The 21,362-nt window shown below is 34.0% G+C and overlaps 1 protein-coding gene across 9 annotated transcripts in view; it reads left to right on the forward strand.

Annotated features, from left to right (window-relative positions):
* DMXL2 (Dmx like 2) overlaps nucleotides 1–21,362 on the forward strand; it is a 143,159-nt gene that overhangs the window by 104,375 nt on the left and 17,422 nt on the right. For 5 of the 9 annotated variants that reach the window (XR_011231638.1, XM_069459876.1, XM_069459893.1 and 2 more), the window contains 8 exons: nucleotides 372–537; nucleotides 2,258–2,522; nucleotides 7,316–8,394; nucleotides 9,372–9,563; nucleotides 11,261–11,337; nucleotides 12,888–13,015; nucleotides 15,202–15,450; nucleotides 18,853–19,031. Coding sequence is in view for 7 of the 9 variants with exons in the window: in XM_069459876.1 (XP_069315977.1) it covers nucleotides 372–537; nucleotides 2,258–2,522; nucleotides 7,316–8,394; nucleotides 9,372–9,563; nucleotides 11,261–11,337; nucleotides 12,888–13,015; nucleotides 15,202–15,450; nucleotides 18,853–19,031 (2,335 nt within the window). In the remaining 2 variants the exon portion in view is untranslated. Of the gene's footprint in view, nucleotides 1–371; nucleotides 538–2,257; nucleotides 2,523–7,315; nucleotides 8,395–9,371; nucleotides 9,564–11,260; nucleotides 11,338–12,884; nucleotides 13,016–15,201; nucleotides 15,451–18,852; nucleotides 19,032–21,362 lie in introns of all 9 variants that reach the window. The other 4 variants (XR_011231639.1, XM_069459866.1, XM_069459885.1 and 1 more) reach the window with 1 other exon arrangement.

The following is a 21,362-nucleotide window of genomic DNA, read 5'->3' on the forward strand; positions in this document are numbered from 1 at the left end:
TAATAAGGTGTATGAGCTTGGTCAAATCAACTTATTCCTTTGTGACTTGGTTCCTTTACCTGCAAAAAAATGGGTAAAATATCTTTTCGACTTAATCTAAAGGGTGGGACATTGTTAAAAAGTTGATGAAAGCACTTTGGAAAGTAAAAATACTCTTGCTTCCTGTTTGTGTATACATAAGGCATTATAAGCTTTTTTTATTAAAAGAAGTAAAGGTAACAAACTTGATAACAAATACCTGTCAACTGAAGTTATTTTTTCTTTTAGATGTATATTTGAGTTTTTTTATTTTTTATTTTTATGCATTCTGTGAAGAATTAAAAATATTTTAAATTTGGTTTAACCATTGATGTTTGTGCTCGGGTTTCCAGGTCACAGCATGATGAAAAAATGACAACATTTTTCAGCCACAATTTTAATGAAGATAGGTGGCGTAAAGCTGCTTTGAAAAATGCTTTTTCTTTACTTGGAAAACAACGCTTTGAACAATCTGCCGCTTTTTTCTTGCTAGCTGGTTCATTGAAAGATGCCATAGAGGTATAAATAAGAAAACAATCTGTAAAATACTTGTAAGACAATTGAAAACTTGAAAAGGTCATAGAGGAGATTGTAATTTTTTGTCATATGTAAGGACAGAGAATGACTACAGAGGTTGCTGAACTTAAACTAATGGCATTGTGGTAAATGAAAATATAAATAAATTCAAGGGAGAAATATAAATGAAAATTTCATATATGGCACATTGCATTTCAAGGTAATGTGTAAAATATATGAAAAAAAGTTGAGAAATGGTTTATGAATTTCTTCCTATCTTATGATTCTGAATTATTTAAAGTACATAGGTCACAACCTCCTTATTCTGTGCAGAAAGGCAGATAACGTTATGTTCTTTTTCTTCTAAATGAAATTCATAGATAAGGAACTGAATTTTCCATTTGTACTGTTTTGTAATGTAGCTTGTCTTAGATATTGGAAAATGAATGTGAGGAGATAAAACTTTGTATTTTTTGATATATCATCCTGGCAGGTGATTATGAGAGTAGTTACAAATGTTTCTGTTTATTTATGATATCTTCCTCTTAGGTTACTTACTATCATTGTAAACAATACAAACAGTTGAAGGAATAATGGAATTGGAAATAGTATATGATTTAAAAATAGGAAATATCCAACTCAGTGAAAGTATTTTATTTTATTTTATTTTATTTTTTGGAGACAGAGTCTCACTCTGTTGCCTGGGCTAGAGTGCTGTGGCGTTAGCCTAGCTCACAGCAACCTCAAACTCCTGGGCTTAAGCAATCCTTCTGCCTCAGCCTCCCAAGTAGCTGAGACTATAGGTGTGCGCCACATGCCCAGGTAATTTTTGCTATTTTTAGTTGTTTGGCTAATTTCTTTCTATTTTTAGTAGAGACAGGGTCTTGCTCTTGCTCAGGCTGGTCTCCAACTCCTGAGCTTAAGCAATCCTCTGGCTTCAGCCTCCCGGAGTCCTAGGATTACAGGAGCCACCGCGCCCGGCCAAGTGAAAGTACTTTAAATTTAGAGATTGTAATTTTTTCACAATTATCCCAGGCATATGTATTCTTTTGAATAACAAATGCTTATAATTTTAAAATGGGGAGTTTATCTTAGAAGATACTCAAGTGAAGAGAAATGTTGATTAACTGAGAGATGCTCATATTACCTGAATGACCTCAAATTCTCAAGATTAGCAGTTATATTAGAATATAGGCTCCCAGAGAGTATAAATACAATATGTGGCTTTATTTCTTAAGTTATTTGCTCTGTAAATAGAAAGTCTTTTTAAAATACTATCACTTATGTTTAAATGGAAGTATAATTGGAAATTAAGGGGAACTCATGAACAAATTCAAATGTCATAAGTGTTATTTAATTTAAAAATGAATGTTCTTAATTTAAATCTACCTAAGTCTGAGATGATACTAATATATTTTGTTTTATGCTTATTTTGTAAATGATCTTTCTAGGATTGAAGCTACTAAGTTCTGGTCTCTTACTCTTACTGCTATTCCTTAATTTCCCATCAGTCATTTAACTACCCTTCACTGTGTCAACCTTTGGACCCACCTCCCCACCATGAGAATATAAATGGTAGATAATTTCAGGGTATTGCTGAGATATTTCATATCTCTAAATAATTATCATTAAGTAATATATTATTAATAATTTAATAATTATTTAAATAATTTAATAAATTAAATAATTTAAATTATAAATAATTTAATATTTAAATTTGCAGGTATGTCTTGAAAAAATGGAAGATATTCAGTTAGCCATGGTTATTGCCCGTTTGTATGAATCTGAATTTGAGACTTCATCCACTTATATATCCATCCTAAATCAGAAGATTTTGGGTTACCAAAAGGATGGCTCAGGATTCAGCTGCAAAAGATTACATCCTGATCCTTTCCTGCGTAGTCTTGCCTATTGGGTAATGAAAGATTACACCCGAGCCTTGGACACATTACTGGAACAGACACCAAAGGAGGAGGATGAACATGAAGGTGAGACATTTTGTGGGTTTCTCTTTTTTAAAGGAATATAATTTAAGAACTAATGTTCACTTAGATTTTAAAAAAATCATTATCAGATTTACTTTTCAACTTTGGGAAATTATTATCAAAATTTCTTGTGTGGCTGAAGGATTAGCCACTATTCATAATTGCATCTAGCATTTTTGTTGTCATAATTTGGATAGTACTAAGATGATGTGACACATGTTTTTTACTCTGACAGTTATGTATTAAGGTATATAAGATAGGATTACCATTCTGTTTTAATTGCATATATATTAAATAATCAGATAAAATGTTTGCCACATTCTACAGCTCTTTCCCCATAATAATATAGCCATTTTTTTTAAAGTAGAAATTTTGGGCCAGGTGTGGTAGCTTATGCCTGTAATCCTAACACTTTGGGAAGCTGAGGTGGAAGGATTGCTTGAGGCCAACATAGCGAAACCCTGTCTCTACAAAAAATAGAAAAAATTATCTAGGTGTGGTGGTGTCCATCTGTAGTCTCAACTACTGAGGAGGCTAAGGCAGGAGGATCTCTTGAACCCAGAGTTTGTGGTTGCAGTGAGTTGTGATAACACCACTGCACTCTAGCCTGGGCAACCAAGTGAGACCCTGTCTCAAAAAACAAAAAGTAGAAATTTTGGCTGTTACACGTATTAGTTTGGTGCATGGGCCTGGAAAAACTTTATTCTTGTGTGGTAAATTTTCTATACTCTTAGTTATCCTAAATAATTTAGATTTTTCAGGCAGGCACATAGAGGATATTTATCAGCATTGTTTGCAATAATAAAAAATGGAACATTTTAAGTTTTTGTCAATAGAATAAATTTTAATATAACCATACTGTAGAAAATAGTATGCCATTAAAAAAATGAGGTTGATTGACATGTTAATATGTGCTGTATTATTAAGTGAAAAAAGATGGAGAACATTGTGATTCTTGTTGCATTTTATATGTATATGTTGTACACACGTGCTCAAGTGTGCACACACATGTGCCCAAGTGTGTGCACACACGTTGTGTCTGTTTCCTGCATTTCTCTTCGTTGTTTCTTGGAATAAAGCACAAGTAACTAAATACTGGTTATTGGTCACAGGTTATTGGTTACTCTATGGGAATAAGAGTGAGGAGATGTAACGTTTTACTTTTCATTTTATACTTTCCATAGTTATAATTTTCTGACCTTATATTTTTATTACTATTCATTTTTAAATGTTAAAACATATCACATGAGTAAAGAGAGTAGGGCCCAATTTTTACTTTTTTTTACAAAGAAGAAATATAATGTTTTCATAAATATTATTAAAATTTTTAAAGGAAAGGAAGTAAAAAATCTTAAAAGAAAAAGAAGTATCTGAGTTATCCATGGTAATTTTAATAAGATGTGCACATTTTTATAGAAGAAAGGTTCTATTTATTTTCTAATGATTTCCAGGTCAATATTTAACAATTTGGTATTATGGGAAATTTCAAATATATTGAAAAGAGAGGATAATGTAATGAAATCAGTGAATTCATTACTCAGTCTTAATAATTATCAACTTATAACCGAACTTGTGTCATATGTACTCCCACCCATTACACTCCCCCAATTCTCAACATAGATTTGTTTTGAAGCGGATTCTGACATATCATTTTACCTCTAAATATTTCAATATGTATCTCTAAAAAATAAAGACTCTCAAAACATACTCTACAGCTAATTGATCACAACCAGTTACAGATTTCTTTGTTCCTTCTCCAGTCCCACTGTTTTGCTTTAATAGGCTTAAAAAAAAAAAAGCACATACCATTATAACAGAATTGTATTGGCAATCATCAAATACACCTTCAAATTTCCCTGGTTGTCTTATAAAATCTTAAACAATCGATTAGGATCTAAATAAGGCCTATCTATGTATTGTGATTGGTTGAAGTGTCTTTCTCGTTTAATCAATAGATTCCTTCTTCCTTTTTGTTCTCCTTACAATATGGTTTTTTTTTTTTTTTTTTTTTTTTTTTTTGAGACAGAGTCTTGCTCTGTGGCCTGGGCTAGAGTGCCTTGGTGTTAGCCTAGCTCACGGCAACCTCAAACTCCTGGGCTCAAGCAATCCTTCTGCCTCAGCCTCCCGTGTAGCTGGGACTACAGGCATGCACCACCATGCCCGGCTAATTTCTTCTATGTATTTTTAGTTGTCCAGCTAATTTCCTTCTATTTTTAGTAGAGACGGGGTCTCACTGTTGCTCAGGCTGGTCTAGAACTCCTGACCTTGAGCCATCCTCCCGCCTCGGCCTCCCAGAGTGCTAGGATTTTAGGCGTGAGCCACCATGACCAACCCTTACACTATGTTTTTTAAAGAAGTCAGGTGGTTTTATCCTGTAGTTTCTTGCATTTTGGATTTTGCTGATTGTGTCCCTGTTGTTTAGTATATTTAATATGTTCTTTAACATGTTTATTTTTTTCTGTGTTCTCTGTATTTCCTATAAATTGGTAATTAAGATTCTAGAGACTGTTAACCACATTTTTGGCAGAAATATTTTATAGGCAACGTAGAGGACTTCCTTCGGGGATTGTAATGTTGAATTTCTTTGCTTTTGTGGTATTAGCCATTAGTGATCACTACCTAGATACTTTATTTCATTAGTGTTTGCAAAATAATAAAATTTTAATTATATCATTTTATCCTTCCTTTATGAGCTGGAATATGTTTCGAGAGTGCAATTTCCCTTAGTGACTGTTTGATTACTCTGAGCTCCAGTCATCTATATAGTAAAGGGAGCATAAATGCTTGACTCTTTCTCTTTATTTACTAGTTTCAAAATAATGGGTTGGTTTTCTGGCATCCTATAAAGGTGACTAATTAGCTTTTTTTTTTTTTTTTTTTTTTAAAACACATTGCCACCCTAGAAAAAAAATTTTTTTCATTGGGGCCACAGTATTTTATTATGAAAATGGAATGAAAACTTTGAAAACAAAATGATCCTTTCTCATTTAATGAAAAATTTGTTTTTTTTTTTTTTTTTCTGTGCGTGAGTTATATGCAACTTGAAAAATAGTTTTTGTGGCTCCCAAGGTGAAGAGACGTGTGAGTTACATATACTTCACAAAGCCCTGGGCTCAAAACTAGCGTGAGTTAAATACAACTCACATGGCAGTTAGTGTGGTAAAGGTTATTTTGAACTCACAGATTTAGATAGATTTGCATTTGAAACCTTTGCAGTTTGTTTTTATGTATGCTCAGCTTGTCCCATCTGAAGTGGGAACCTCTTCAAGTTTCTGAATCCTTTTGTCATTATTTCTTGATAATTTTCTTGCTTTTTGGTATTGCAGAATTTTTCAGGCTCATCTTGTACATTTCCTGTCTCAGACCTGGAAATGACCATTCCTCCAAAGACTGCTTCCTTTTAGTGGGAAATATTATTTAAAGACTATAGTACGGGCACAGGGATCCTCTTTGCTATTGATTTGGTCATCATTTCTAGACTATTACTATGAATGGAGCTAGGAAATTTGTTCTTCCTGAGAATTTAGGAGTTTATACTGAAATTTCTAATTCACATATAGATTATAGAGTTCTTAGATTTCACATTTGTGCCTTATAATGAAAGGCTTGGATTCTCATGGTATTAACATAATTATTTGCTACTTGTATACATATAATATTTTCAGAATAATAATACAAATATTTTTCATGTTAACATGATTACTAAGAACAGCTTAAGCTTTTTTTTTGCAGGTATTTTTGTTTTGTTTTTATGATATATTCTGCTAAGGATGTATAGTTAAATTACTTGTTTTAAAGTCATTTTTTTGTAGTTCATCCCATAATTCAACCATAGTTGATTATGCTACCAAGTTGATAGACAGATTTATTTGATTTTGCTTTTGCTTTTTGTAAAGTACCTTTTAAAATTAATTTTCTTTTAAAATAATATAAAATGTTGACATGGTTTAAAATAAAATATATAAAACCAAGGTATTTTCAGAGAAATCTGGCTTCTTCCCCTGTTTTACTCTCCCTTGTTAGTGAACCAGATGTTTTTGGGTTTTCCTTCCATTTAAAAGAAGCAAATAGGCCAGGCACAGTGGCTCATGCCCATAATCCTAGCACTCTGGGAGGCCGAGGCGGGTGGATTGTTTGAGCTCAGTAGTTTGAGACCAGCCTGAGCAAGAGCGAGACCCCGTCTCTACTAAAAAAATAGAAAGAAATTATCTGAACAACTAAAAATATATAGGAAAAATTAGGTGGGCATGGTGGCGCATGCCTGTAGTCCCAGCTACTCAGGAGGCTGAGGCAGAAGGATCACTTGAGCCCAGGAGTTTGAGGTTGCTGTGAGCTAGGCTAACGCCACGGCACTCTAGCCTGGGCAACAGAGTGAGACTCTGTCTCCAAAAAAAAAAAAAGCAAATATGCATATAAGCAAATATACACAAATGTGTGTTTGTATCCCCTCTCCACTGTTTTGAATAAAAGGTAGTCTACTATATGGAGTAATTCCCATCAGTATAGAGTGATGTCCAGAATACAGAGAAGGTAAACTTTCTTTTACTCAATGTTTCCTGGATTTTACTTTATCCTGGATATCACTCTATATTGATGGGAATCACTCCATAGCATACTGGGATTTTTAAAAATCTCAGCTGTATAGTTTTAATGACTGCATGGATGTACCGTAGTTTAACCTATCTGAAGTTAATATTTATATTTCCTTTATTTTTAATAAATGCTGACATTTTATTCTTTTGTAATGCAAGTACAGAGTAACACAATTCTTTATTGTATCTGTTTGATTTCTATAGTTATCATCAAATCTTGTAACCCAGTGGTGTTTAGTTTTTACAACTACCTTCGAACTCATCCTTTGCTTATTCGAAGAAACCTTGCCTCCCCTGAAGGAACTTTGGCAACCTTAGGTCTCAAAACTGAAAAAAGCTTTGTTGATAAGATTAACCTCATAGAAAGAAAATTATTCTTTACCACTGCAAATGCTCATTTTAAAGTTGGATGCCCTGTTTTAGCCTTGGAGGTACTCTCCAAAATTCCAAAAGTAACCAAAACATCTGCCTTATCTGCAAAAAACGATCAGCCTGACTTTGTTTCTAAAAAGATGGGTGATACACTGTCACAATCAAAAGCTCTGAGTGATGGCAATGGAAGTTCTAGTATTGATTGGTCAAATGTAACTTCGTCACAGTATGACTGGAGTCAGCCAATAGTAAAAGTTGATGAGGAACCTCTTACTCTTGATTGGGGTGAAGATCACGATAGTGCCTTAGATGAAGAGGAAGAAGATGCTGTTGGTTTAGTAATGAAAAGTACAGATGCCAGGGGAAAAGATAGACAAGATCAGAAGTCGTTAGACCCTAATACGTTACTGACTCCTCAGGAAGAGGATTGCCTTGAAGGTGATACTGAAGTTGATGTGATTGCTGAACAACTAAAATTCAGAGCTTGTTTAAAGATCCTTATGACTGAACTAAGAACACTGGCTACAGGTTATGAAGTAGATGGAGGAAAACTCAGATTTCAACTCTATAACTGGCTTGAAAAGGAAATTGCTGCCTTGCATGATATTTGTAATCATGAATCAGTTATTAAAGAATATTCCAGTAAAACATATTCCAAAATAGAGAGTGATCTTCTAGATCATGAAGAAATGGTGGACAAACCAGACATTGGTTCCTATGAGCGCCACCAAATAGAGAGACGAAGATTGCAGGCTAAACGAGAACACGCAGAAAGACGAAAGTTGTGGTTGCAGAAAAACCAGGATCTCCTGAGAGTGTTTCTTAGTTATTGTAGCCTTCATGGGGCCCAGGGTGGTGGCCTGGCCTCAGTAAGGATGGAACTCAAATTTTTACTACAAGAATCACAGCAGGTATGAACACCACTTTTGTTTTCAATCTTGGTTATTTCAGTGATTTCAATAGCTCTTCCAGTTATAGCTTAGTTCTTTTTACTAGTTAATCTAAATATGTTCATATTGTCTCTTTGTAGGAGGGAGATGTCTGTGTGAGTCATCTTTTTTTTTTTTTTTTTTGCCAACTTAAAAGGAAAATGTTTATATAAATTAACTGATCTCATTTAAAGTAGATTTGTTATGTTTAACTTAATTTTGAAGAAAAAAGAATATATACTTCTCATATTAATAAATCACATCAAATAAGTAGGAGGTTTCAATAGCAAGCCTGTCAATACATTGAAACTCCTTTTTATATTAAAAGTTAAAATGAAGGACAAATCCAGATTGAACATAGTTGATTGCAAAATATAATGCAATTTTGAACATTTAAAATTATGAAAATACACAAAATTGATGGGCAACACAACTAGGCATTTATACATTTTCCATTATGTGGAGAACACTAAAAATTTCTCTCCTTTTTATCCATATCAGATAAATGATTTAAACCAAATGTTTGCTTTGGAAAGTCTTAACTTAGGATCTCAGTAGTATAAAAAGCAATAATTTTTCAGTCTGTAAACAGTAGTCGTGTTTTTTCTCCTTTCCTTTTTTTCAAATATCAATTTTTACCACACAAAAACAAAACCAAAAACCCGTACAAACCAAAAACAGCAGCATATGTGAGTCTTCTTGGACTAAAATTTTGGTAATTAGGAGTAGGCTTAAAAGCTTGAGTGCATACTTGTGTTATGTGCATCTTTATATCTTCTGCATCCAGCATAGTACCTGGTACATACCGGATGCTCAATAAATTTTTATAAAATGAGTAAGTAATTGAACATATTGGTTTTACACAGTATTTATCACTAGTATTTTTGCCAGATAACTGTTAAGATTTTTTTCCTTCATTTTGAACTACTTTGAAAAAAATAATTCACTGTCACCCACAGGAAACTACAGTAAAGCAGCTCCAGTCTCCACTGCCATTGCCTACCACCCTACCTCTGCTTTCAGCAAGTATTGCTTCGACAAAAACAGTCATAGCTAATCCTGTATTGTACTTAAATAATCACATCCATGATATACTTTATACTATTGTTCAGATGAAAACACCACCTCATCCCAGTAGTGAAGACATGAAGGTAATGTAAAGTTTATGATTGTTTGATATTGTACACACTGAGAAGGTAAATATGTTATACTTGTCTTCTAATTTGAACTTAGAGGAAATATTTTAAAGTGCTCTTAGGTGCTACCTTTCTCATTCCTGATGAGTCAGTTCAAAACTATTTGTCCAATGAATGTAATTTAAAAATAAGCATTCCTCTTATTTCTGGAAAATTTATTGTGTTCCTTTAAGATAGGTAAATATCTTTTTGGTAATCAAACTAATTTTCTAGATAGTATTATTGCCACTTAATATTCATGTAGACCTTCTATTCCCTTAAATGAACCTTTAAGTAAGAAATATTTATGACTGTTTACATGCCAAGATAATATGAAGATATAAGTTGGGGAGTACTTGGAAGGGAGCCATGATTGATTAGAAATTGTCCCAGAGAAAGTATCTTTATTACTGTTTCCTTGATGATTGTGCTTATTGGAGGCTGTACAATAGTTAGAGGCAATCAGAGTTTTGGAAGAGTTAACACCCCAAATTAAATCTGTACCCTATGCTGAGATATGAAAAATTGATACATTCCAAAAAGCACTAGGATCAGACTTGCACTGTGCCAGCCGAAATGTACTTGTGCTATGCCTTTTCCAGCTCTAGTGGCTGAGGCACATTTCAGGTCCCCAGTATTCTTATTTTTTACTTGTTTTGTTTGACAGACAGGTTTTATCTCTGGTAGTACATTTTTCTGAAGGCCTGGTCACATCAACCTATTAGGAACTTCTAATCCATAGTATGAATTAATCTATATCAGTGTTTTAAGCAGGGATTTACTGCTCACATCAATCCATTAGAGACTTCTAATCTATATTTGTGCTTCTAATCCATGATGTGGATTAATCTATATCAGTATTTTAACAGAGATTACTTAAATTGTTTCTTAGATGAATATGGAAATGTATATATGGATATGCATATCAATTCTAAGTAAACATTTCTAGTTCCTAGAAATTTAGATAAGGCTTTCAAAGAGTAATCTGGATAAGGCTTCTAAAGAGCATGAAACTATTTCTGAGGTACTTGCAAATTTTAAGATTTTATGAGTCTGAAAATGTTGATTCAGTATGGTACTTCAGGTTGTAGTTTTTATATTACATGGATAAATTTTAAACTTTCTAAATGTAAAATTCTAAGATTATCCCTTCTCAATGAATAGCAGGAAATTACTTGCTTTCTGGAAAATCAGCCATTTCATACAGTGATTGATATATTTACTAAACAGATTTAAGTCATTCTTATTAATAAGATTAAGTCTTTATTTTCATCAAAGGAAATTTCATAAGCTAAGCTTAAATGAAAGCTCTGAAAATTCTACACTTATTTTGGTTTTGCTTTTTTGAATATTACTATTTAAGCTAATCGTTAGTAGGCTAGGACAGGACCCAGTTAATACCAACATTGGCACTTTGCTCAGGGCCTGGTAAATGGCAGGCTCACAGTAAATATTGATAAAGATGTGTCTGAAACAATCAGCTTTGTTGTGGGCATGCAAATAAAGGTGGGTGAGAGTTATTTTAGAAGTTCTAAAGCACAGTTAGTAGTTTCATATAGGATCCAGTCTTATTTATAATATTGCTAGTTTCCTGGGTATTTTCTGATTTTTAAGATATTGCTGTTATGTAGAAATGTTAGTATAAAATGTAATTGTGGCTGTTTTGGTTTTAGGTGCACACACTTCATTCACTAGCAGCATCCCTTTCTGCATCAATTTACCAAGCATTATGTGACAGTCATAGCTACAGGTAAAAAAAAAAAAAAAAATCACCCAAAATAGCATTAATACAACAAAAACAACTGTTCCAAAGCTACATTAAGTTTCTATTTCCTAGGTACTGAAAATCCCCAAATATAGCTACCATGTATATTTTAATAGATGAGGGAGAATCAGAAATAAATAGTTACTTGTTTACTTGTCACCTAGTAACAACAGAAAAATTTAGAAAGTAACAAATAGTATATGTAAATTATCATCATTACCATCTTTTTTGTTTTTAAGAAAAAAGAGTTTACTGTCCAAAATAATTTCTAGTATGAAATTTTCTAATTTTTTTTTCTTTAGGAGCTATTGCTTTTTGTGTTGGATTAGCTCCTACTTGTTTCACTGGTTTTCAGTTGAAAGAAAAAATACTTTTAAAAAATGAAAAAGTACATTCCTAAAATTGAATTATTAAAATTAATTTTATTTACCCATTCACAGATAATGTAAAAGTCTTTAGGAGTGATATCAATTAGAAGTAATGGTTTGAATTTTTCTAAAAGTCAAATTGCCTTCATCAGTCTATACTTTGCATTTTAATGACTAGGGCAATATAAGTAGTAAGATAATGAATCACTTGGAAAGATGACCTAGATTTAAATGAATTACGTTAATAAATGAAAAGTTTGTAATGGAGTCACATAAAATTTACATTAAATATGCATAGCTTTTTTTTTTTTTTTTTTTGTAAATTTAGCAGCCTTTTGTGGGAACATTTGATATTGAATAAGGAATTACTCTCTCAAAATGGCCTGTACTCTGATTTAAACCTAATTAGGCCATATCTAAATAACTCCAAAGATGAGAAATGTAAATAAATAAGGAAAAACAAGTTGATTTAGTTGACTGTTGTCATCTAAATGATCAAAGACAACTTGATATCAGTCACTGGTTAAAATGGCACTAAATGAGAATTCAAATACATTGTTTTTAAATATGTTTTTTCCAGTCCTTGGTCTATGATTTACTCTCAGTGACTCAGCTTTACTTTCTGCTTTTGTATTTTCCCCAACTTCACAAAGATAGCCGTTATAAAGAGGGAAGTAAATATTTAGGGACATTTGGCTTTAGGTTTAGGTATTTCTAAAATATGATTGTCTAGATTTTACTTCATATTTTAATTTAGAGGTAAGCTTCCACAACTTTGCAGAATTAAGAAATGAAGCAAACGCATACCCTGAAACTTTCTGCCTGCTGTATCCTAATACCAACAATAGTCTCCTTACCTCAGACTTTAAAAAAATGTATGCAAATAGAAAAGATTTTAAAGTATTAAGTGGCATCTGGAAAAGATTTTAAAGAATTAAATGTCATCTGCCCAACATAGTAAAATTTGGTATTTTGTTTTAAAAAACTATCAATAAACATTTATAACTAATTTTAAGAACTTTCTAAAATAAATTTTTTATTGGAGTAGTGCATTCATTTTTAAGAATTTTTGTTTTTTTAATAATCATCTAAAATAGATGATGTGCACAAAGTGCAATTATTACCTCTCTTAGAATGATAAATAATTGAACCTATTTGTTTCAGCAGTCAAACAGAAGGAAATCAGTTTACAGGAATGGCTTACCAAGGACTTCTTTTAAGTGATCGTCGAAGACTAAGAACAGAAAGCATTGAAGAACATGCAACACCAAATTCTTCTCCTGCTCAATGGCCTGGTGAGAATTTAAGTGATTTTTTTTTTTTTTTTTTTTTTTTTGATCTTCTATTTGGTCTCAGTTCCTTTTTAAAAAGCTACTCACTGGTTTTCTGATTGTTGCTGTTTGTGGATTTGGTGAATGGTTTTATATTTGTTTGTTGTTGATGATGTTTTTTGCTGTGGATTAGGAATTCTTAAGTACTATAATATTGTCTGAAGACTCAGAAAGTTAAGGTTTCAAAAACCAACTGTCTTGACCAACATAAAAAAGCAAGGTCTTAACATTCTTCCTAAGGGTGAGCACATCATCTCTTTATTATCCTTACAAATTCTGAAGTAGAGCCTTAGCAATATCACAGACATAGCTTTACACATATATCAGAGAAAATACAGTTATTCTCAGGAATGTCAATTTATGAAGATTGGAGTGACCATTCTGGGGTACATATATCATGCTGTCTGTCAGTCCTTCTCTTTCCCTGGTCAGCTGTCTTTCTCATTCTCCACTTCAGTTATTTCAAACTTTCTCCACTCCTTTTAGTACCTTAAGTGTGTATTTAAAATTAGTTTAAGTATAGGTTTCTAGAAACATAGTGATTTCATTTTAACTTCTTATTATGAAATAATTTCAGAATTAAAAAATATTATAAAAATAGGATAAAGAATTTTGTGTAACATTTCACACATATTCCCCAAATGTTAACATTATAGCATACCTGCTTTATCATTCATACCCACTTACTATGTGTGTATGATGGAGTGTAATTTTTTTCCTGAAATATTTGAGAGTAAGTTGCAGACATGATATCCTTTTCCATGTAAATGTTTCAGTGTGTATTTCCTAAAAACAGACATTCTCATATATAACCGCAACACAGTTATCATATGTAACATTTGAACATTGGTACAGTACTATTGTCTAATCTACAGACCTTTTTCAAATTTTACCAGTTGTCTCACTAATGCCTTTTTCTGGTCTATTTTGCAATATCTCATTAGTCTCCTCTAATATGGAGTAAAGTTCCTCCATCTTTGTCTTTCATGACTGACACTTTTAGAGAGTACTGACCAGTTATTTTTTAAATGTTCCTCAATTTGGGCTTTTCTGAGCTTTTCTTTTTTTTTTTTTTTTGAAACGGAGTCTTGCTCTGTTACCCAGTGCCATGGCGTCAGCCTAGCTCATAGCAACCACAAACTCCTGGGCTGAAGTGATCCTCCTGCCTCAGCCTCCCGAGTAGCTGGGACTACAGGCATGCACCACCTGGCCGCCTAATTTTTTCTATTTTTAGTAGAGGCAGGGTCTCGTTCTTGTTCAGGCTGGCCTTGAACTCCTGAGCTCAAGCTATTCTCTGCCTCAGCCTCCCAGAGTGCTAGGATTACAGGCATGAGCCACTGTGCCTGGCCCATGTTTTCTAATTTTTTTAGTTGCCTGGCCAATTTTTTTAAATTTTTAGTAGAGATGGGGTCTCGCTCTTGCTCAAGCTGGTGTTGAACTCCTGACCTCAAGCAATCCTCCTATCTCAGCCTCCCAGAATGCCAGGATTACAAGCATGAGCCACCATGCCCAGCCTCTGATTTTTTCTTAATGTTAGATTCAGGTTATGTATTTTTGGCAGGGATACCACAAAAAAGATGTGCCCTTGTCCCTTCTCAGTACAGAATATCAAGAGGTACTTGATGTCAGTTGGTCCTATTACTGTCCCATAACTTTGATCATTTGGTAAGGTGGTTTCTGCCAAGTTTCTCCTTTGTAAATTTACTATTTTTGCCTTTGGAATTAATCAGTATCTTTTGAAGAGATAGTTTTAGACTATGTAAAATATCATACTTTCACCTGTCACCTGCTAATTTTAGTATCTAGTGATGATTCTTGCCTGAATCGGATATTACTGTGGGGTTACTAGGTGGTGATTTTCTAATTCTATCACTCTTTCTACTTTTTAGTTGAAATTCTACTATGAGGAAGAACTTTCCTTTCTCTACTTATTTGTTTTATTCACTCATTTGTTATATTAGTATCAATTAATGGGTTCTTTATAGGCTATAAACTATTCCTATCATTATTTATTTTGTTGCTCAACTTGTGGAAATATTTATTTTTGTAGCATATAGATACATAATTTTGAATAAATTGCAAATTTTGATGTTTTTTCCTTCTGGTGCTTTTTCCTGATATACTTCTTATGATATTATATACCCTTACAGGTGTGAGCTCACTCATTAATCTTTTGAGTTCAGCTCAAGATGAAGACCAGCCAAAATTGAACATTTTGTTATGCGAAGCTGTTGTTGCTGTTTACTTAAGTTTGTTGATACATGCTCTTGCCACAAATTCCTCCAATGAATTGTTTCGACTTGCAGCCCACCCATTAAATAATCGAATGTGGGCTGCTGTTTTTGGAGGGGGTGTGAAACTTGTCGTGAAACCTCGAAGACAGTCAGAAAATATTTCAGGTAAGAGAAGTTTGATACCAGTAATTTATGTAAATGTAAATAATTTCTAATGTTGAAGATTTTTTAATGTTTAAAGAAATTTTATTTTGAAAATCAGTGATGTTTAATCACACTTGTTAAGGACAGTAAATAACTAAACCCATGTTAGAATAAAAATATAGTTTGTTACTTTTGCTCTTATTTTAATAGAAATAACATTTTTGAGGATGATGAAGCAGGACATGTTTGAAGAGGTTAAAAAATAAATAGAGGAAAGATAAAAGATAACTCAAGAGACAATGTTAAGGAACAAGGCCATAGAAAAACAATAGTTCTTTTTTTTTTTTTCTTTTTCCTTTTTTCCTTTTTTTAGAGACAGGGTCTTGCTCTGTCAGCCAGGCTGGAGTGTGATGGTATGATCGTAGCTCACGGCAACCTCAAAACTGCTGGGTTCCAGTGACCCTCCTGACTCAGCCACCTGAATAGCTGGAAGTACAGGTGTGTGCCACCACGCCTGGCTAATTTTTTAATTTTTTTGTAAAGATGGGGTCTTGCTGTATTGCCCAGGCTGGTCTCAAACTTCTGGCCTCAAGCCATCTTCCCGCCTTGGCCTCCCAAAGCATTGGGATGACAGGCGTGAGCTACCACACTCAGCCTAGGATAGTTCTTAATTAGAGAAAGAAGATTTAAATAAATCCTCAAAATCTTTACATCTTTTTCTATGACCTTTACAGAGCATTTCATCAGTTGGCTTCAGATTAAAGTTTATGGTTACATATAGGATAGTTGTACATGGTTTTTAAATTCCATTTTCTGTGTATTTCTTCTGTTATGGACCAGAATATATTTTTCATTCTCCTTTTTAAGGTGGTAGGATATGGTGAGGTATAGACTTATGCCACTTGAAAGGTTTCAATTTTGGTGCTGAAACATAGAAATCATCTTAATTCATCCTTAGAAATGAACATATTACAGATCAGGAATCAGTGGCACAGAGAGTTTAAGTGACAGAAATGAACATATTACAGATCAGGAATCAGTGGCACAGAGAGTTTAAGTGACGTAAGTTCTAACCTCTGTCCTTACTGCCCGTAGTTGAGTTAAGTTCTGTATTTGTCAATGTAAGGGAGCTGATCTCACCAACTCTCAATGCTTCCATTCCCACTGTATGTGATGCCTCTTAATCTTTTTCTTCCTACCTAGTTATAGTCCACTTTTAACTTAAAAGTTTTCCTCCCAAATTTCTTCTTTCCCTTCCTGAATTTTCTGAGTTTTGTCTGTGGTAATTTTATCCATCAAGTCATCATCTATGCTTAAAACCTTCCAGGAAACATTCATGTTTACATTAATTCATTCACTTAACACCTACTATCTGCCAGGCAGTATTCTAAGCTTTAGGGATATGGAAGTGAGCAAAACAGACACATCCTTTACGCTCATGAAGTTTACATCTAGTTAATTTATACAATAAATTTACATAATAAATATTTCAGAAATGACGAGAACTATGCTAAAAAATAAAGCAGAGTAAGTGGAAAGAGAGTAATGAGGGAATGGGGGTGGGATCAGTTTAGTTAAGGTAGTCAGAAGACATGATTCTAATGAGACAGCATTTGAGCAGAGCCGTAGGGATGTCAGGAGTCACACCATGCAGATATCTGGGGCCAGAGCATTCCAGGCAGATGGAGTGGTGAGTACAAAGCAGTAAGTGCTGAGGCAGAACTGAGTTTGGCTTTTTCTAAGAACTGCAAGGAGACCATCGTGGCTATCATCAATGAGGGTGGGAGGTTGGGCGGGTGTTGTAGCAGGTGAGCTTAGAGAAGTAGCTGGGGGTAAGGTCATTTAGGGCTTCATAGATCATGGGAGAGACTTTAGTTTTTGTTCTAAGAAAGATAGGAAACTACTGGAGGGTTTTAAGCACAAGATTGATATAATCTGATTTAGGTTTTCAGAAGACCCACTTTAGCTGCTTTGTGGAATAGACTGTACAACAAGAATAAAAGTAGGGAGCCTGGGTAGGAGGCTATTGTAATAGTTCACATAAAAGATAACTGTGGGTCACCATGAATAGATAAACAAAATGTGGTATATGCATACAGTGGAATGTTATTCCGTCATAAAAAAGAATGAAGTACTAATACATGCTACAATCTGCATGAACCTCAGAAATATTATGCTGAGTCAAAGAAGCCAGACATAAAAGGTCTCATATTGTATAACACCATTTATAAGAAATATCCAGATTAGGTAAATTCATAGAGACAGAAAGATGGTTGCTGTAGGCTCAGGGGAGGGAAAAATATAGAGTGAATGCTTATTGGGTTCAGGGTTTCCTTTTGGGATGATGAGAATGCTTTGGGACTAGATAGAGGTGGTGGTTGAATAACATGTAAATGCACTAAATTCCACTGAATTGTGCACTCTAAAATGCTTAATTTTATGATATATAAAATTCACCTCAATGAAAAAGAATGGTGGTTTAGCCTATGGTGGTAGCAATGGACAGAGTGAAAAGTGGTCATCTTCTGGATAAAATTTGAGGTGAGAGCTGATGAATTTGTTGATGAATTGTGTGTGGGTAAGGGAGAAATAGGAGTTCAGATAAAGTTAACATTTTCTGTGATGGGGAGTTTAGGAGAGGAGCAGGTTGACTTTTACTTTCTGATCCTCCCATGAATTTTTGTGATATTTCTTTTACGTATCTGTCATATCTAACCCTTCCTCTAGTTTTTACCACCCGCCATACTAGTTGAGGCCATTCTTATGTCTTCTTATTCCATCTTCCTCTCTGGTCAAACAAACCATACCTCATCATGTGGCTAAAGCTTAGGAAGCTTTAGTGAGAACGGTTTAGGAAGCTTTAGTGAGAACGGCCCATAAGGTTAGTTCCCAGCTTCATGTCCACAGGCTGGGACCTAACTCTAGACTTTGTTGTTGTTACTCCCCTCCCTGACTGCTGTCTAGCAAGGCTAGTTTACCCAAACCTCCTTTGGTCATTTGTTTATGTTGTCCTTTCCCATCTTCCCATTGAGCTTCTGCCCTTCTTTTAAGACACATTTTTATATCCTACATATACAGTGACTCTTTCTTGAACCACATGGCCAGAAAGAATCATTTACTTGCATTAATACTCACTGAATATACCATTTATGTAATACATTATGTACAGAATTACTTTAATCCTTATTGTATACAGCACATAGGCTACGTCATGGTAAGGGAGCCTTTAATGCTTTATCCCTATCTGCATCTCTGACGTGAATGCTGGAAAACTGTTTCAGTAATTAGAAAAGTTTAGAAGCACAGATAGAAGTAATTTAGTCTCATCTAGAACATGGAAAGAGTAGGATGAAAAGAAAGGTTAAGTGTATGAATTAATAATGGAAAATAAATGCTAATTTTTGTTCTCTTATCTTTATTCAGCACCCCCTGTTCCCTCTGAAGACATAGATAAACACCGCAGGAGATTTAACATGAGAATGCTGGTTCCCGGAAGGCCTGTAAAAGATGCTACTCCACCACCAGTGCCTGCAGAAAGACCATCTTACAAAGAAAAGTTCATTCCTCCTGAACTTAGTATGTGGGATTATTTTGTTGCAAAGGTAAGGAGTGTGAGGAACACAGGCTTTAGTTTACGTGTGTCCATTTTATTAACTCTTGTGTATGCATCACACAGGAACGATGGGGTAGCTTTTGGATTGAGTCACCATAGTTTAGACATTTAATTTCTTAAGTCCATAAACTGAATAGTCATAGTAAACTCAGGAATGATCAGATACTTGATGATTTATGAAACAAAACTAAAATCGTGTGGGACTTAGATATAAACCAGAAGTCAGCTTATTAACATCCAGTGAGGATCATCTTTTTCTAGTGACTGGAATACTTGTATCTACTGTCTAGGCACCCCTCTTCTGAATATCAGTAATTCCTTGGTCAGCATGGAATTAGAGTAAAAGGAGATAGACATTTGGGGGGTTTATTAGGCCATGGTGAAACGCCATGACATATGTCTGTTTTCCTGAGAGGAAAGAAAACTTCTCTGGGAATTAGAGTACTCTTGGTGACTAGATCCATTGTAACCCCATTTCATACCACGCTGATACTTGCTTTTCTGCACTTTGTTTTTTTTGTTTTTTTTTTTTTTTAGCTCATCACCCTCCTTCTGTTGATATTTCCCTCTTTAATATGTTAACACTGTTGTCATCTTGCTGTGCATGCATATAAGGGAATACATCTATAATGCCTCTTCCCATTTTTACATTTTTATTAGATCTCATCTTAGAGTTCTTGAGGTGCTGATCCCACTCTGGTTTTGGTAGGCTAAGCTGATTTTTAGAAAGTTTTTCAAAATGATATTTGAAGCTTTGTTTTGTTATCTATAGACTTTGGTTATGCTGGTGGGTCTCAAACTGTGGTCCAAGAACCAGCAGCATCAGCATCTCTTGGAAACTTGTGAGAAATGCAAATTCTTTTCAAACCCACCTCAGATCTACTCAATCGGAAACTCTGGGAATGAGAATCAACAGTCTGTGTTTTAACTCTAGATGGTTCTGATGTGTGCTAAAGTTTGAGAACCACTAGGGTTAGGCAAATTGTGAGTGCAGATTTCCAGGTTTACATTATATCAGGATCTCAGTTTATACTTCCAGGATCATTCTGACTTGTCCCTGGAGGCTGCTGATGGAGTTGCATTTAATTGTATTTATCTAATAAGCCAGGGAATTAATAAAAATCTCTTAAATATTTATAGGCAATTCCTACCCCTACATTTCAATTTAAAATTTCCCTTTGCAATTATGAAAGCCCATTACATCACGAATGTGCATGATGACAACACTAACATTTGTAATGTGCCAACTTAATTTTTGATTTCCAAAAATGTTTCTTCCTGAATATGTGTCAATATAAGTTTTGAAAATTTGGGAAATGTAAAAAAAGTATAAAGAAGGAAATTAGCATTCATCTACCCAAAGATAACTGTTAACACTCTAGCAAACTTGCTTCTAATCTTTTTTCCTCAGATTTAAAAATAGCTGGGCATGGTGGCTCATGCCTGTAATTCCAACACTTCAATTAACATTACAAGATAAATAATTTCCCATACCATTAAAAACATATGTAGCTATCATTAAAAAACCTTATGAAACACTTCAAACAAAAACAAAAGGAGAGATAATACTATATGAATCATTATCTACCATCATCCAGCTTCAAAAATTATCAACTCATGGGCATCTTGTTTCATTTATACCTCTACCTGCTCCTTAGATTGTTTGGAAGCAAATCCAAGCATCATGAAATTTTATTCATAAATATGTCAGTATTCATTTTTTAAAAAGAAAGGTTTTGAAAAGAACTATGCTAGAGCTATCATACACACAGACACCCACAATTTTTTAATATTATCAAGTATTAAGACAGTGTTCACATTTTCCCAATTGGATCTTAAATATTTTTGTACAGTTGGTTTGTTTAAATCAAGATCTAAAATAAAATTCACACATTGCAAGTGGTTGTTACATTGTAAGTCGCTTTTAATCTATGGGTTCTACCTCTATCTCCTTTTAACACTTACTTTTTTTTTTTTTTTTGCCCCCAAAAGAATTTAAGCTGTAGAATTTCTGAATGGATTTTGCTGATGGCATCCCCATATTTTGTTCCTCTGAATTCCGTATTTCCTGTAAAGTGAAAATTAAATGCTATTCCATTTTGATCAGGTAGAGCATTTATTCTGTCTTTAAAGCTCCCATTAGAAGAGTGCCTGCTGACGGAAATACACAAAACCACCCATGAAGTTAGGGTTAGGGTTAGAATTAACTTCATGGGTGGTTTTGTGTATTTCCGTCAGCAGGCATTCTTTTTGTGGTGTTAGTTGTTGATTATTCCCTAAATCCATTATTTTAGTGGGAGCTGTAAATTATGATAATATA

The sequence above is a fragment of the Eulemur rufifrons genome, chromosome 2, assembly GCF_041146395.1.
Source record: "Eulemur rufifrons isolate Redbay chromosome 2, OSU_ERuf_1, whole genome shotgun sequence".
Lineage (NCBI taxonomy): Eukaryota > Metazoa > Chordata > Mammalia > Primates > Lemuridae > Eulemur > Eulemur rufifrons.